Here is a 17,486-nt window from a genome sequence, read left to right on the forward strand (position 1 = left end):
TTAGCGCTCATTGCTCATTCTGCTGTCCATCATCTTACATTCCTTCTCCCTGACTGTCATTCCAGTGTCCTCTCCTTCTCTTGTGTGTCCGGCTCAAGGTTTGTTTTTTTTTTTACATGAATGTGAATGAATGCTAGCTGGTCGCAGCTCTGAAGAGCGCCCAGTCTCCCTTCCACCATGCTATTTGTGGTGGTCTGATGGGCGCACTGGGAATAGCAGGGATGATTCAGCGCTACAGGGTCAGGATCTATGATAATGTACCATGGGGAACATTTCCATATAATGAACGCAGTACATCTTCTTTAGAGGCCCTCTTGAGGAGCGAAGATGAGGACACAGAGATAAAGAGGAGTGAAAGAAAAAGGGAAATCAAGGGAGATTTCAAGAATGAGAGAGGCAGAATAAAGGAGGAGGACGGAGAGAGAAGAGAGGAGGAGCGGAGGAGAATGGTGGATACGGCGTGAAATGAGAGAAAAAAAAATGTAATGGAGAGACAAAGAAGTATATTGAAAGAGGTAACGCAGTGCAGCCGGCAGTTTGTGCTCCCTCTGCAGCACTTGTGAACACTCCTGGCTGCGTTGAGCACTTGTTCTTTTACATCAGCTTCCTGCTGCTACTGTAAAAAGAGACATTGAGAGAAAGAGCTTTGCGTGCATGTGTTTATGTGTTGCCACGTGTATGTGAATGCACGTCTCCTTTTGTCGGGAGGCTAATAACAAATTGTCAGGCTGGCTCTTGATTTGTATGGATAAAAGAAGCCTTAATGAGCCCCATAACGCGAGCTATTTAGTGCATCATTTGAAGGGAGCTGCCATGTCTGTCAGTCACAGGAACTTCCACGTCCCTCCATGACAAGCCCGGGCTTTTGTCCTGAAGTCTGGAACAATGAAGTGATACAGCGATGACAGGCATGCAAACACGCCCAACTCACAACCCCGCATCTGTTAAACATTCATTATTCTCCTCCGCACTCTTCCAGAGAGGGAGGAAACAGCCCAGAGCTATACAGAGCCAAACCCAGGCTGGACTGAGTGGACGGCCTCTTTTCATGTCCTCTGCTGCTGCTGGTTCCACATGGCACACAAGTGTGAAATTGGTGAGTAGATTACATGTGAGCGTTGTGATGTTCCAGCAGCTGGTCCATCTTTACAGGTCAATACTGATCAAACATGGCCGATAATGTGTGCAGCGACTCAATTTTTATGCTCATCTAGGCACATATCAGGAGTGAATCTTCTCTGTGGAAAGAAATTGCATTTATTGGTACAAATCCATTACAAAAGACTATACAGTGTAATTTCCACCAACCATCTCTACTTTTTTTTATATAACTTATTTTGAAGTGAATCTTTTTTTTTTTTTTTTTTTACAAATAAGACTACAGCAGACTGTATTTTTTCATAATTGATCCCTGAAGATGAGAACCCATTCTCCTGTAAATGTTCATGGAAAAAACAAAAACAAAAAAAAAACAAGCTAACAGTCTTACACATGTTAACATTATTGACTCATAATTGACATTTAACCCTGGCTTGACCCATTTGCAGCTCTCTGCTAAGCAATCAAGGAACCAATACGACGCCTCACTGCCCTCTGTCAATACACCTGATCTGACCTATTGGCTGAGGTGGAGAGGAGAGCAGATCCATTGCATTGACACCCTCCCCAGTTCTCCTCTGCTCTCTCATTAGATCCACTCTATTAAACTCCTTATGCATCTGTCTGTAGGCCACGGCTGGGGGGTGGGAAACAATCGAGAGGGCTCGGCTGGTGGTCGTTGAGCTCCAGTATGGCTGAGGACCTGAGAGAAGGCACTGAAATGCACCATGTTTACAGGCTGCTCAACACACTGGAAGGATTCTCATGGAAAGTGTCCTGGAATAGGAGCAGAATGGTTGTGTGTTCTTTTGTGTGCGTTTGTGCAGCATCCGTCTGTGAATAGAACAACTACATGTGCATATTAAGATCAAATAGATGTAATTCTTTGCTCTTTGCTGGATAGCTAAATTAGAAGATCAATACCTATTTCATATCTGTCATTACTGAGCCAGCAGCCAGTTAGCTCAGCTTAACACAAGGACTAGAATCTAAGAGACTAGTTAGCCTGATATTAGCCTTACTTTGTGTCTTCTATGGATTTATCAAGCAAGATATAAGAAGCATACTTCAGAAGTGCTCATATTGGAAGAACCAGTGTTCCCAGTCCCTAAGCTAAGCTAAGCTAAGCTAAGCTAAGCTAAGCTAAGCTAAGCTAAGCTAAGCTAAGCTCAGCTAAGCTAATCAGCTGCTAGCTGCAGATTTACATTTAAAAGGGCAGTATGTAAGAATTGGCCACCTGTCGAAGGTTACTCCAAACAAATAGTGGGCAGCCTATCAACACAGCAACCGCTAACTGCTGCTCACTGTACCTGTCGTTAGCTAGTTAGCACAGTTAGCTCAGTTAGCCATGCAGCAAACGATCCAGACTGGGAGCAGGATGTGGTATTATGAGACACAACAGGCTGGAGCTAGCTGGTTAGCCTGCTAACATCAGTAGATATTCCTGCAACACAATACACAGACATCGTTTACATAATACAAAGTCTGTTGTTTCCTCACGTCCTGTCGATGATTTCAGCTCATTTTTTGGTTGTTTCAAATCTAAATTCTTACACATTACACCTTAAACATACAGATATGAAAGTATTGATCTTCTCCTCTGACTCTTTGCCATTAAGTGAAGAGACTGTGTCGGACTCTTCCATTTAGGATGATGTTGGCTTCACTGTTTGACATTGGTGTGAGTGTGTGTGTGCGTGCGTGTTTGTGCTTGAGGCATCATTCAGGGGTGGAGTTGAGGCGCATGGGACTTTGCGGCACAGAGGAGTCAGAGGGGTCAGACATGGCCGCAGTCGTCAATCCCATCTTCTTCAGGGAACGCTCATCCGTCACTGAAATGGAGCGAGAGAACATGGGACGAGAGGCAGCCGGTGGGCCTGAGACAGAGAGAGAAAGAGAGAGAGGGATGGATGGATGCATGGATGGATGGATGGATGGAGACAGGGAGATTTCTTTAATTGTTCCATTTTCCTTTATCCAAGATTCTCCTCTATTCGCTTTGACAACACATGCATGCATTTCTTTCACATGTCACACCAATAAAGCAAATTGAAGCTGAAGCTGCGAGTCTGAGACACGGAGGAACAATGAGATACACATGACATGAAAGAAGCAACAAGACAGAGATAAAAGACGGAGGAAAGCAAAAGAGGCAAGGGGAACATGAGAAACAGAGCTGTGTTTGAGTTGTCAATTTATTTAAGTATACTTAAGATCTGCGTGGCGCGCTTAAGATTCACATCAGTAAAATTTCTTATTGGTATTCAACTCACACACCCGATGTTTTATTAGACCCTCTAGAGCAAATGACACCCATTTACTTTTATTACAGCAGATGAATGAAATGAAAACTGTTACTCGGTGTGTGCAGAGATGAGCGCAGTGGCGGCATTTATCCTGTAGGGGGTCACGGCGGTGCAGTGGGCTGCAGCAGGTTGAGCAATGACTGCAGATTTGTTGCAGCTTGATGTCTCTCATGATCACACACAGAGGGAGAGCGAGCGGGCGAGAGGGAAGGAGAGAGAGAGAAAGAGCACAGGCAGCGAGAAGCTACAGGCCATATTGGGAATTCTACCTTTGATATCTCGCACATCCAGCTGAGGTTCACCAGACTAACCAGCAGGGGGCAGGGTGACCACACACACGTGCACACACACACACACACACACAAAAACACACATGCACATACACACAACACATATGCCCAGACACAGGCCCCCACCAGGGTTGACATTTGCGGCTAAGTGCTGCAATGGCTGGTTATTTATGTTGAGAAGGCTGGTGATGGGGAGAGTTCAGCAGGTGGCTGCGTTATACTGTTTATCAGACCGAAGCAGTGGCATTATCACTTCATGAGCCCATCCTACTCTCCTCTCCACCACCCCCCCCTTACATCTGTCTTTCTGTCGTCCTTTTTCTGGGCACACACCCTCTGTCTCTCCCTCCTCGCTGCTCCTTGTGTTTTGAAATGCCTCCTGACTGCTCTTCCCTCTCCCATTTCCCCCCCACAGATGTATACCAGCCATCTGGGTACTTGTAGGGCACAGCTAAGGCACTAGCGGTGCAGGCAGCCTCTGCTCGAGCCTGTTAGTGTTACAGAGCTGTTCATTCATACTATTTTGCAGTGTGCTGACAGCAACGGATAATGTGGCAGGCTAAATAAATACAAAGTACCTGCTCAGATTCACGGAAAATTCCTAATGATCTAAAAATGTGGAATCAGTGTGTTTTTCCCTGCTTTCCGTCTGCTGCTTATTAGGCTGAAATTACATGCAGGAATAATTACCGCCGTGCACAAATATACATTTCAAACTTGCTGCTCTTTTCATCTGCTCTCCCTGTTTTTCACCTCCATCTCAGCGCTCACGCATCCCCCCCCCCCCCGCTCATCTCCCCACCCGTCCTCTGTGGTATTTCAGTACAGTGCAGGTCAGGAGTTGCAACCTCACCTGTGCTGTTCTGGTTGGATTTGACTTTGCTGTTGGTCTTCTCTTGCATCGCCTGCTCGTACTCTCTCACCTCCTCCAAGCTCAGTCCTGTGGGGAAAGCAAAACACACACATACGCATCAGAATAGAGTATGAGGTGTGCATTCAATTTCAAGGGTGCACACTGAAGGTACAGTCATTTTAAATGCATTGTTCTAAGTGTTTTTATCTCATATCGGCTGCGTACTACATTTTCATGATGTAGTAAAAGAGACTGCAGGTTACATTAAAGAAAACCAAGCAGGTGGATAAAAAATATAACATATATGTAACACATACATGCAGAGAGGGAAAACACTCGTAAGACAACCATCCTCCCTCCCTCCTTTCTGCTCAGTGCATAGGATGAAAATATAAAGGTTGCGTCAGAATATAATGACCCACCGTGCCATTCGTCTATCCACGCCACTGCCTGTCTGTGACCGACCAGAAGAATGTCCCGGATGTTCTGAAATAATGAAAGTGAAAACACAGCAGAGAGGAAGAAAATGTAAACCAGATGCTTTGAATTTAGAAGTGTGCACGGGTGTCATTATTTGGGTTTTTGGTCGACTCCTGTTTTATTTTTGGGATTTTATCCTTGTGTGTCACATTTTACCCCACTTTCCTTTTTCTGTGTATGCCTGTGTGTCATTAGTTAATCATAGCTGCCTCTGTTTTACCCTCACTTTTTACACCATGTCTCCTGTGTCACCTGTGTCAGTATCTTGGACTTTCCCTTTCCTGCCCTTTCTTTGTTTGCAATTTGGATTTTGGACTTTGTATATCAGCCTCCTTAAAGGTACTCAAAAAATATTCAAATAATCAACAGGGTGTGAAGAAACAGCTGTTGGGCGTTATTTTACAGATGTCTGTGTTCTCTGTTACAGTGATATCTACTGAAGTTAGCCACTTGTCACATTCTACCTCAATAGGAGATGATCCGATCGTAAACAACACCTTCTCCTCCGAGGTGCCAGTCTTGGCAGAGTCAGCTAATACGACTGCCAGCTGCACAATTAACTAAACCTACCAGCTACAGTTAGCAGCAGTTAGTGGTTACTCTGGTGCTACGCTGCCTATTTGTTTTGAATTCAACAGGCGGCCCATTCTTATAAACCACACCTTTTAAATCTTCTGTTACATCGCCCTGCATACCTCCGTGTTTGCATTCAGGTCCTCAGCATTTTGGAATTCGAACAATTATCATCGCGTCACAGCTCGTCATTGTCAAAATAATGTCGGTGCCTTTGTGTAACTCTATTAAACAAACCGGATCATGGTTGAGATAAGTCGAAAGCTTATCTCAGCTGTATTATTTGCAATTGCCTTTTGTCATAACTAAAGCCGCATTCCCGTAAACGCTCTTCCTTTACGGTAACAATGTCAGAAATAAAAGGGTGTCGCTAGTTTTGCTTTTACTGCCTTTTGGTTTCCCTTCAAGCGTAATTGCTTTGCTTAAGTGTGAAGGATAAGTGAAAGTGATCTTTTCATCAGCTCTTTAATTTGTTTCATCAACCTCCATTGTAAGAAACTCTGAAACCCTCTCTTTGTTTGCACCAGAGAAAACAGAGGCTCGCTTACTGTTTTGTGGTGTAAAACAATGCCGCATACTCCTTCATGAATCTGACGTGATGATGGATTACACAGAACTCAGTGCAGAGGTCATTCGAGGATAACAGCCTTCTTGGCAATGGTTTCAGTAATTATACTAATGTCTGGAAATTAATGTGGTAATGATTTATCATGTGTCAAGATTCAGCACATGACAGATTGACATAACAAACAACTAGTCAGGATTATTGTCGATCGTGATTTTACTGTGGATGTAAAGTTTAAGTCTCCAAACAGAAATCAATGCTCGACTCAGGCAGAGCACTTTATTAGATCCAATTAGCTGTATATTTATATTTTTCCCACCTTGGATTGCATCTGTTATTGCTCACAACATTAACTGCACATCACATCTTGATTAAACTTTCCTTTACATCAGCAAAGGGGAAGAGGCATGCTGGGAAATCAAGCTGTCTCACCCTGTGTACGAACTCCTCGGTCCTGGTCTGGAAGCCGTAGACCTCGAAGCTGCACTGCACCCTCTTATAGGAGCACATAATGGGCTTGTGGTCATCTTTCCAGCCTTCCTCCAGAGGCCCCCGACCAGTTTTACTTGACTGCCAGTGACTCAGGTCCTGCACAGAGCAAACACAGGGTCTGTACCTTACTGTACTTGCTGAGTCTGCAGTAAATTTGGCCCTTTGAAGCGTCTTCAGAGGGAAACGTTGGATGTGTGTGTGTGTGTGGGGATGGCGAGTATGTGTCTGACGGTGTGTGTGGAGGTGCAAGCAGATTGTTGCCCAACACAGCCCGCAAGAGGAAAGTGTGATAACACACATTATGCATCTGCGAGCCACGGATGATCGCAAAGTGTTTGTGATTTTACGTTCTCAATGTGTCACTTCATCTGTGAGATCGGCGCGTTTGCAGCTTTTTGTTTATGTATTCCAAACATCTGTTTTTATGCGTAATTGTCTGCATGGTGCTGTGTGCCCAGACCTGTGAATTGACCTTGTTCTCCACGGACTTGAACGCAGAACAGAAGTGTTAAACCTTTGTGGGAGTTGTGTGGGTGTATTACTGATTTATGCTCTTTTCAGAAAAACTCGAGCCAGCAAAGCAAAGTAAACAAGGACGAAGGTGTGGGCGTTATAGCGTTTATGTGTGTGTGTGTCATCCAAATATGTACATTATAAACCATTTATTTTCCTACAGAAGGTCTGCATACAAATGAGAAGATTCATACCACTCATATCTGTGCATTCAGTATGGAGTTAGGGCCATGAGGAGATTAGCTTCACTTAGCATACAGACTTGAAACAAGGTTAGAACAGCTATCCTGGCACACTCAAAATAAAATAAAAAATGGGCAAACACCAGCTCAGTAACTTAATTCGTATCTTGACTGATTAAGAACGTACAGCATGAAACTCCATGTGACAACAACTTGTCGTTTGTTTGTGAATTAAACTCACAGGATACAATGTACTACCTGGAGAGCCTTGAGAGCACTAGTTGTAGGGTTGAAACGAAACTTTGCCACCAACTAATGAGCTCAAGAAGACACCAGTGTTGCCATTACGCTGGGCTTTTTACAAGAGAAAACAGTCAAAGGGCAGCCCAAACAACGGTCATTCTCTGTATTTGTTGACAGCAGATGGGTTTGAGAAATGTCAGGGAGTAGTTTTATTCAGTCTGAGGGAGTAATGGACCAAGAAGAAGCTGTTAGATGAAGAGCTGCAGGAGACAGGCTGCACACCTCCCACTTCTCAGTGAGGTAACCAACTCCTTTGCCCTCATTGACATTATCAGGTTCAATGTTAACATTGGGTTTAAATCCCAAATACTGGCATATGTTTTTGTTGGCCCACTGAATATGCACAGTAGTGTTTATCCTGTTTTCCCCACTCGGTCCATAGGTTTTATACTTAACCTCCATGGATGAAAAATTCCTAATGGATTCGTAATTCTAACTCGATACTTAAAGACGACATGAGAGTGGAATCGATCTTCTCACTTAATCCAGAGTCTTTGCTCAAAATGCCAGGCTATTCCTTTAATGTAATCACACAGCTGTTGTCTTTGCATATAATCAATAAGCTCAAGTGTTTCCACACACAGTCGTTTGTTTTTTGGCTGTTATGCGGCTGTACGTGCACGTGTTTGTGTGCTTGTCACAGCGCAGTGTGTACCTCCATCTCCTTGTAGCTCTTTTCGGGGATGGGGTCACTCAGGATATCCAGGAAGCTGACATTCTCTGCTGGGGTCGGCGTGTCCCCGAACACCTACAGCCAAACAGATGGGGGAGGTCATTACGAGAGCAGACGCACATTCTCTCACACGCATACAGTCACTCACTCAGCGGAGAGCAGGATGAGAGTAGATGAGTAACTGTGTAGAAAACTGAGGTCACACACCATAACACCCCTCACTATATCCCACCCTGAGGCCCTTGGAGCAAATCACACAGGAGCAAAGAGAGAGGAGAGAACAGACAGAGGGAGCAGAGGAGGGAGAGATGGGGAAAAAAAACCCCACAAGGACGTATGGGGGATATTAAAAGAGAAGGGGGAAAAAGAAGAGTTATGAGAGTGGAATACACTTTTCCTTGAGAGAGGATGGAGGGAAGCTTGAGAGAGTGCATTTTTATCTGACCTTGTTTAAAATTTGTTCTAATGCCCCACTGAAGTTGTTCATTTCACAGCTGAAAACTAACAAATAAGAAAAACCTGGCATTAGATAAGAGCCCGCCACGCTCCTGTGGTGCTGTTTCTGGTCTGTGTCTACTCAAGGTCTTGCTCCCTCTTATGGAATGTGTTGCATTAGCTAGACGTATTGTGTCGCTCTTTGCAAAATGCTCAGGAAATGGGGCGCTCATGCTTTCATGGTTACTGTCTCTCTGCGTTGTGTGTTGTGTAAATATTCATACAGGGACACTGAGAGCCTTGACAGTGGAGATACTCAAAGCCATTACCTAAGTACTTATATCACGCTGTCAGAGTATGTGTATGTAATATTGTTTCTGACTGTCCTGCATTGTAAATGTGAGAGTTAACTTAGTAGAAATATAAGTAGAAATACAAAATATGCAGAAAATGAAAGATGTAGCTCCTTTTTTAAGACTTTCTCTGATAGGGCAGCAACAGATGATTAGTTTCCTTAACTATTATGTTTTCTACTACTACTTTGTCAATGAAACAACTGATTGTCTGGTTTGTAAAACTTCTGAAAGTGAACGTGACCAACACAACTTGTATAACGTACTTTAAAACATTTACCTCGTCCGTGAACATTTCTAGTTTGACCACAAACCACAAAAACCACAAAAGATTCTGTATTTATCTAAGTTGTATTTCAGTTTTACTTCTGTAGTTCAAAGGTGATTCCCTGCACTTACCCATGAATACAGGGGTATGTTGAATTTTTGGCAGTAGTAGTTTTAAACTTTGAAGTCTTCAACTTCTCACAGCATGAAGTATAAAAACTGCATACACATTGTGCAGCCCGCTGTGAATGTGTGTTTGTTTTGCAGAAACGTATGTAACCGGTAACTGCACGACATGGAACAAGACTCGCCACATTTCTCCGTCTGTTGTGATGTGCTGCATCTTGTTACTCGACCTGACCGCTTGCTAACAAATGCAGACACAATGGCCCCACATAGTTGCAATCGTTTGTGAATAACACTGTGTGTGTGTTTATGCATGTTCGCCTCAGACAAAATGCAGCATGGCAGCCGTGCTCACATCCGTTGCATGTCAGGTTAATAGATCTGCCAGTACTGCAGTTTGTGATTTGCTTGTTTCCCTTGTAATGGGCACATCAATTTGATGAACATTTTTTTTCGTGCTGCAGAGGAAAATTGCAATTTCTCTCCTTCCCCATGTCCTTCTCCTCCCCCTCTCCCTTAATCAGTCCATCTCCCTCACCCCTCGCTCCCTCTCCGTCATACTCACATTGTCGTTATCGCCCTTGTTGTTCTCGAATCTCGTCTCAATACGGATGCTGAACTTGGGGAGGAATGATACCTACGGGGTGACAAGAGGTAAAAAAGGAGGAAAAAAGGGTTGAGGGCAGAGATAGGGAGAGTGGAAGCAGGCTGCAGATTAGATCCACTGATACTGGAAAGAGATGAGCTCTGTTGCATTCATGTACAGTAAATGATGTGTGAGAATACTTACTGAGTACTCTGCAGCACCCGGGACGTTCAGTGCAGATAGGGGAGAAACAGAATTGGTTACTCATACATGCATGAGCATGCAATTGCTCTCACACATACACACGTTACCACATGGTAATACATGCATACATAGCGATAAATATTTGATGGCACTTGGGATACCAGCTGTTAAAAGTAAATACATTTTGTATAATGCATTGAGGTGAAAGGAGCCTGGTGTTAACACAAACAAAGGCGCTCCAACACACAGAAGGGGGCCAAAGAACACATATTTTTACTCGAGTAGAGGCGCAGATACTTGTGTTAATACAAAGGCTTTAATGTAGAAGTACTGACTCAAGTTAAGTTAAGAACGTGCAGGCTCTGAGGTGTACTCAAGTGTGTCTCAAAGCATAAAAAGTATCCCCCTGAAGGAGGATTTGTCTGAGCTGTTTGTAAACGCAACCATGAAGATCATTTATGCTTGAGTCTCATAACCAGAACATCAAATACTGACATTTTAAGTTAGCAGAGTCTCCCAAGCACTGCAAAAAACTGAGAAGATAAGAAAACACAGACAGAGGCTGCAAGGTCTCTGGAGATTCAAGTTACTAACACACCTTTTCTGCCCATTGACTCTTTGACATTGTTTCATTTTGCCACATCTGTCGTGCTTGATGTACATTAAAATACTCGATACTTCCCCTCAAATGCGTTACAACAAAAGTAACGAGCCTGTTCTGAAAGTGCAAGGAGTATGAAGTACAGATATTGTGTTAAAGTCGCGGGAGTGAAAGTAGAATCATTGTCAGAAAAATAAATACTCAAGTAAAGTACAGACACCTGACAAAGTATTTGTACTTCCAACCTCTGCAAACACCCACCTGTGATGGTGTACGGGTAGAAGTTCCAGGCCTTTTCTGTCACATAAAAGAATCTTGGGACAATCGCTTTCATCCAGGACGGCAGTTTACTGCAAAGCGGGAGAAAAAAGGCCGTAAGAGAGAAGAATCAGTGAGAGTGAGAGAGTAGGAGAGGGAGATTATAGAGGAAGACAGAGAGATCCTAAGTGGTTTTTGTGCCATATATAGCCAGATTACCTGTAGGCTACTCTCGCCACAGCGTTCATTTGTATGACTCATTCCCAATTACACCTGTGGTGATGAATTGTTACTGTAGCTTCTAGGTCACATGTCAGAACATGATTGAGGTGGAATTCATTTTGCACTCACTGCTCTTATGTGTGTGTGTGTGTGTGTGTGTGTGTGTGTGTGTGTGTGGTATGGCTATGTGTAAGTGTGTGTTCCGCCTATCCGTACTAATGAGGACCAAATGTCCCACAAGCACAGAAAGATTAGGAAAATCCTCCACAGTGAGAACATTTCTTTACTTCTTTAAGAGTTTATTTTAGGATTAGGCCTTGGGTTTATAGTGGTGCTTAGAATTAGAGTCGAGGTTACATCGGGGTAATGAGTGAGGTTAGCTTAGGGTTAGGAAATGAATTAAAAGCGGGAATGGACCTTCACGAAGATTCACATTCCATTGATTAGTGGGCTGTCACCCTGCACACAAAGAAAATAAACATCCTTTCAGCACTATGACATGTCGCTGCAGTTGCACATATCTTGAAATTCCTGTGGTTCAACCGTCAGTACGGAATCATAATCCGTACCGTAATTTCTCACACACTTGCTGGTTTACTATGAGGATTGCACATCTTCAGTGGTGTTAAAATCAGTTTGGAAAAACATAATATCTCTGGCTTTAACTTGAAGCAAATTCTCAAATAATTTGAGTGAACTTTATTTGAACATTTTTAACTATAGAGTGTTTGAAAGCAGAACATAAACATGTACAATTTTTTTTATTTAAAACACATTATAATGTTGTTGAAATTAGATATACGGACGTTCTTAAGTGTTGACTTATTCACAGGCAGGCATTCACTCTGGACCTTTGGAGATGTAAAAAAAACTTTACTCAAGCTCCCCATTACTGGATTTCTTTTTTGACTTTCAGTCACATATCATGAACTTTAAGTAGTTTCAGTTTTCATGCAGAGTAAATAAGTACAAGTCATAGCCTGGTTAACACATCAGAAGAGGAGTCACAGTTTGACAGTAAAGGAGAGACGCTTTCACTTTACTGGCAGGGAGTTAGATGAGTCATCCTCTCTCTCATGTCTGTATGCTAAAAATGAAGCTACAGACAACTGGTTACTTTAGTAGCATACTGACTGGAAACAGGGGGAAACAGCTAGCCTGACTCCGGCCAAAGGTGAACAACGTCCACCTACAGTTTGGTGTCAAGGGTTGAAGCACTATCTTCCTTGAGTCTGTGCTGATTGCCTGGCAACAGCAAATAGCAAATAGGAAATCACCTCAGATGAATCTATAAACGGTTATTCTATGGATTACACAAGCAAGAGGGCTGCTGTGCGTCTTGTTATCGGAAGGTTGCTGGTTTGATTTCCCTGGTCTGCATGTCGAAGTGTCCTTGGGCAAGATACTGAGCCCCAAGACAGGCCCTGAGATTATTCTGTTTTATTTGCTGGATTGTACCATTCATATTTTGCAGTGTAGCTTGCTCATGTCTTAATCACTTTTTTCTTAATCACTACAATGTTGAAGACCATTAAAGAAAAAAAGAAATGTTTAACTATTCCTTAATAAACACTTACAAATGTCCCTTTGGAAGCACAAATGGTTATAGTGTGACTACTCTCTGATGCCTTACACTGCCAACAGAGATTTGCTGAATATTCAAACCTGAAAGTAAAATATCAGTGTAAAACTGACCACACATCCTTTAATGACGGCCATCGTGATGACATAGATGGGTTTTTTTTTCTCGGCTAGTTACACAATCAGATTCACCAAGAGCATTTATTTGATGATGAGTTCAAGGCACACCTAAAACGTCACAGTAACGCTGCAGTACAGGCCTTGGCTTGTTTCAAGCAGTGCCTGTTTGGACTTTGGATACAGGCACGTTACACCACAGGGAGCGTGTTGAAATGATGTTTTACTGCTTGTCAGAAGTGATACCTGCAACGTGGATCTACAGGACATAAAGCTTTTTAGTGGAGTAAGAGATCAAAGATCGGACTCCATCCGTTATGGTAACGACAGAGCTGTCAACTGGAGGATAAGGCTCAGGTTGCAAATAGCCAGAATTATTAGTATAAGTACATCATTAGTACAGCATTACAATCGAGATGCACTCTACCTGCTGAGGTAGATTCGTTTCTCAGTCAGCTGTCCTGGCCCGTGCTGGGGGTGAATGTCTGACTCATTCCGCACCACCTCCACCCCTTCTCCCCCACCACTCTGCTCACAGCTGTGCTTGCTGATCATGTACAGCTGCCCGATCCTGTACTGCAGAGCGAGGAGAAGGTATAGGATGAGGTTTTCATGGTAGTGAGGATGAGGAGAAGAAAGGGAAAAAAATGGTGAGAAAAGGTGAAGCAAAATCATCTTCTTAATACAAAATGACAAATTATGAGTGCAGTGTTATTTTCATTCATAAATTGTGATTGTGGTTGTGCGCCGGGGGAAATTTTAAACTAAGCAGGTAGGCCCACACGTTGATCTCCGATTTCACTGCTGGATTTGGTGTTTGCTGTTTGTAAACACACCAGGTGCAGTAAGTGATTCTGGAGAAAGATAATTGATTGTGAGCGTCATTTGACGACGTGGGAATGAAACCTGACTATCTTTCTCTAGAATCACTGATGCCCAGAAACTCCCAAACACGGCAGAGATCTGGGTAAATACCTGATGCAGAAATACTATTTCTTAGGAAAATCCCGCGTGATAAACCCTTACAACACTACTACTGTATGTAACATATTAAATAAAACATTTTTCCTCCTTCAAATAGACAAATTCAATAACAATATAAGGCTCCGTTGCTAGATTCATTTCTCACAGACATTTTGCAGCTTCAGCCTTTCTTGGTCAGGAATGAGCAGTGGCAAATGGAGGCTAATGGAGGCTAATGTCAGCAAATCTTATGGAGCCATTGTGGTTCAGTGACGTTATAGCATGACTCTTTTTTTACTTGTTCTATTGCTACACAATTTATTTATTTATTTATTTCAGCATTCAGCATTATCCCACAGGCTATTTGTCACTGAGGCTGCTGCTCAGAACAATTTATACAGTCTGAGTTTAAAGGACGGGTTCATGAAAAAATTATGCTGTATTTACTCCCCCTTTCTAAGCCAAGAGATGAGCTCATCTCAGGGCATTCAGAGACTTTATGGAACCATTTTATTTGATTATTTTTTTTTAAATAAGCCCCCATCTACGTCAGTTGTTTGGGAAAATGTTGCGAGGCTGTTTTGCTGTGAGGCTCCAGAAATATTTTGTGGACTACGAAACTTGATTCACCATCGACATGAGGGCGAAAAGATAAGGTTTAGAGGTTTGACTTTATTTTTTCTTTCTCACTGTACTATACATAAAATATATTTTGCCTGTCTGTCTATCCCGCTTCTCCTCTTAAGGTTTTCTTTCTTTTACACTCCGCTAAAGGTTTTAGGGAGTAATCCAAACATTGTGTTGTCCTTTATGGTCAGTGTGTTAATTAGTTTGTTCAGGTGTGATTAAAAGATCAGTCGATGAAGATCTTTCTCTTCTGATTAAAATGTCTCCCCCAAACAACAAAGTGCACCTTTAAGATTGAGGTTATCAACATTTATCACATCAAGGGGCAACAAGACAAGGATTTTTGAGGACGTCAGTAAGAAAGAATGAAACTGAATTGAGGAAATCATAATAACCATCAGCCACTAAGAGGAAGTAGCTGGTGAGAGGTAAGAAAAATCTTTTGGCAGCAGGTTCAGCCATAGTTGCTGAGTCCGTTTTTGTCTCGACAGTAGGCACTTACTCAGTGCTGCTTAGCTGCTAGCTTTGTGTATGCTCTTTATTTTTTTTAAATAGTCACTTGCTGTGTATAAAGATTTCCCTCAAGTGACCATATCACAACTTTATGTGGCCATTGAGGGGAACTCATGGTGTCTAAATCAGGGGGAGGATGGGACTCTGTTCTGGGCTGCAGCTCCAGTTTGTGCTTAATGCTGATGAGGCGGGAATATATATTCTGAAAAGGACGAGGCCTTTGAGCATCACTGGGCCTCCTCCATGAGCTGAGACTGACAGAATCACAGAATAACACTTGGTTATTTGCACTCTCTGTCTTGTCCTGTCTCCATGTACAGTATAGTGTTTAAATGCAAATCCCTCTGCAAGCTTTTTTAAAGTTACGAAAAGGAAATCATATTGTACTGTAAACAAACAAACGGTGCTGCTGTGGCCACATACTGTAATTCATTTTGTTGCCCTACATCTGTGTGCCACTAAAGCATTGTTTTAATCACAAGTAGAAACAGAGAAAGATGAGCAGGACCGGAGAAAGAGGAGGGCGGATTTCAGTTTGCCATCCTTCACTGTACCCTGCAGACATCAATGTGACACTCCTCCTTCTTGTTCCAATTACTGTAGAAAGTCAACATTCAATATTTACTTATTGGGTATTCATGAGACTTAATTAATCAAAGCGATGGGTGTTTAACAGACTGCAGAACAGCGAGCTCCTCCCACTCACAGGTTGTGAATCTTTTTCACTTTCTAGAAATCTAATCTGAGCAGGAAGTTAAAAAGACTTATCTGTCTCTAAATCACTTTTTACGCACGCTCAATGGCTGTGATGAGCGATGTTTTGGGAAACTCATTCAATGGCAGGTTTCGGCATGTATTTTTCTCCAAGTGTCATTTCAAAAGAAAAAACAAACAAACTGATGATAGGTTTACAAGCAGTCAGTTTGTCATAAATTCCTGAGCAGTGTAAATATAGCTCATCACGTTGGGGTGGAGACTCTGCAGATAGTGTCACTCTGACGGCAACAGAAAAGAGAGAATTTACAATTCAAAGAAAGTGCAGCTCAAAGCCACTTTTTTAAAGAAGTGATAAAACGCTCAGAGCAAAGACTTGGATTTGTTATGCAGCCCCGGATCTGTCCACTGACAATGAGAATGAGACTGTTTTTGTGAAACGCATACCAAAAAAACCTTAACAAAATATTTGCAGTTGCTCTGAAGCGTATCGTTTACTCTCATCCCTAAACAATAATTATCATGGATGAAGCATTTCTGTCTAGTGGGGATGTGCAACAGCTATAAAAAAAAAAAAGTATCCACCCACCTTGGAAGTTTGTTGTTTGTGTTTTATGTTATTACAGCATTAAATTAAAGTGGACTTAATGTTAACAAAAGAAGACAGCTCAGTTTTTCAGACCGCCCTCGCTCTGGGCTTGCTGTTTCCTAATATGTGATTTATCTGTGGAACTGGAAGTTTCCATTTAACCATCCCATGACTTGTGACTTCTTAGTCATCATGGTTCTTTTTTTTTTTTTTTTCGGGTTAAGTTCAGTTAAGTTATTCCACAAAACAATTCTTTGTTTCACAAAAGCAAACACAGCTGAAGAAGATAGGAGGCGTGTTTCCAAACATACAAGATCAACTGAGGAATATGGAATTATGAGGAAAAACATAAATTGGCTTCATACAGCTCGTCTGGCATACTCCCAAGATCCCAAACTGACTGGGATAGACATTATTTACACACTTTTTAAAGGTCCCATATTATGAAAAACATGTTTTCTCTGGTCTCTACATATATAAATTGGTCCTGCCTGAGCATGCCAACTCCCAAAATTAGGAAAGCAAATGATTCCTGCATGGTCTCTGCAGCACACCCACTGGTAAAACGGCGCTCCTACAGGCTGTTCAGATTCAGCTCCTTTCGTTACTTAATGAAAGGATTCATTTACATAGACAGGTGTGGTGGTAGGAGATATCTGAGAGGGGGGCGTTCATCCCCGAGGTGAAGTTCGGTGTGTCCAGGGGTAAGATAGCAGTGTTTCACAATGTCGTCACTCAGAGTTAGACAGGCAAATTGCTCTGTTGTTTGTAAAAATCAACATAAGTGCCTATATTCTGTCCCAGCTACAGAAAAACAGAAGAGACAGTTGCTGCGTTTCACTTTTTAACGACAACGTGCCAGCTGTGGTTCATGTTGGCTTGTGTGTTCACATCACTTCACATCGGATTGCTTCAGAAACAAGGGTCAGTGCAAAGCTGGCTTTGCCTCGACACTGACCCTTGTAAAAGGATCAGTCCCAACCATACTAGACCCAGCAACTG

The 17,486-nt window shown here is 42.5% G+C and overlaps 1 protein-coding gene across 5 annotated transcripts in view; it reads right to left on the bottom strand.

The window, feature by feature from the left end:
- Positions 1 to 1,239: 1,239 nt before the first annotated feature.
- The window catches only part of pitpnc1b (phosphatidylinositol transfer protein cytoplasmic 1b), a 54,832-nt gene continuing 38,585 nt past the window's right edge, over positions 1,240 to 17,486 (bottom strand). For all 5 annotated transcript variants that reach the window (XM_037075229.1, XM_037075231.1, XM_037075230.1 and 2 more), the window contains 9 exons: positions 13,506 to 13,654; positions 11,162 to 11,250; positions 10,300 to 10,307; positions 10,075 to 10,146; positions 8,311 to 8,403; positions 6,598 to 6,753; positions 4,970 to 5,033; positions 4,548 to 4,634; positions 1,240 to 2,975 (listed from right to left, as the gene is read on the bottom strand). In XM_037075229.1, coding sequence (XP_036931124.1) covers positions 2,818 to 2,975; positions 4,548 to 4,634; positions 4,970 to 5,033; positions 6,598 to 6,753; positions 8,311 to 8,403; positions 10,075 to 10,146; positions 10,300 to 10,307; positions 11,162 to 11,250; positions 13,506 to 13,633 — 855 coding nt within the window. In that variant the 5' untranslated portion in view covers positions 13,634 to 13,654 and the 3' untranslated portion in view covers positions 1,240 to 2,817. The remainder of the gene's footprint in view (positions 2,976 to 4,547; positions 4,635 to 4,969; positions 5,034 to 6,597; positions 6,754 to 8,310; positions 8,404 to 10,074; positions 10,147 to 10,299; positions 10,308 to 11,161; positions 11,251 to 13,505; positions 13,655 to 17,486) is intronic.

Source organism: Acanthopagrus latus, chromosome 17, assembly GCF_904848185.1.
Source record: "Acanthopagrus latus isolate v.2019 chromosome 17, fAcaLat1.1, whole genome shotgun sequence".
Lineage (NCBI taxonomy): Eukaryota > Metazoa > Chordata > Actinopteri > Spariformes > Sparidae > Acanthopagrus > Acanthopagrus latus.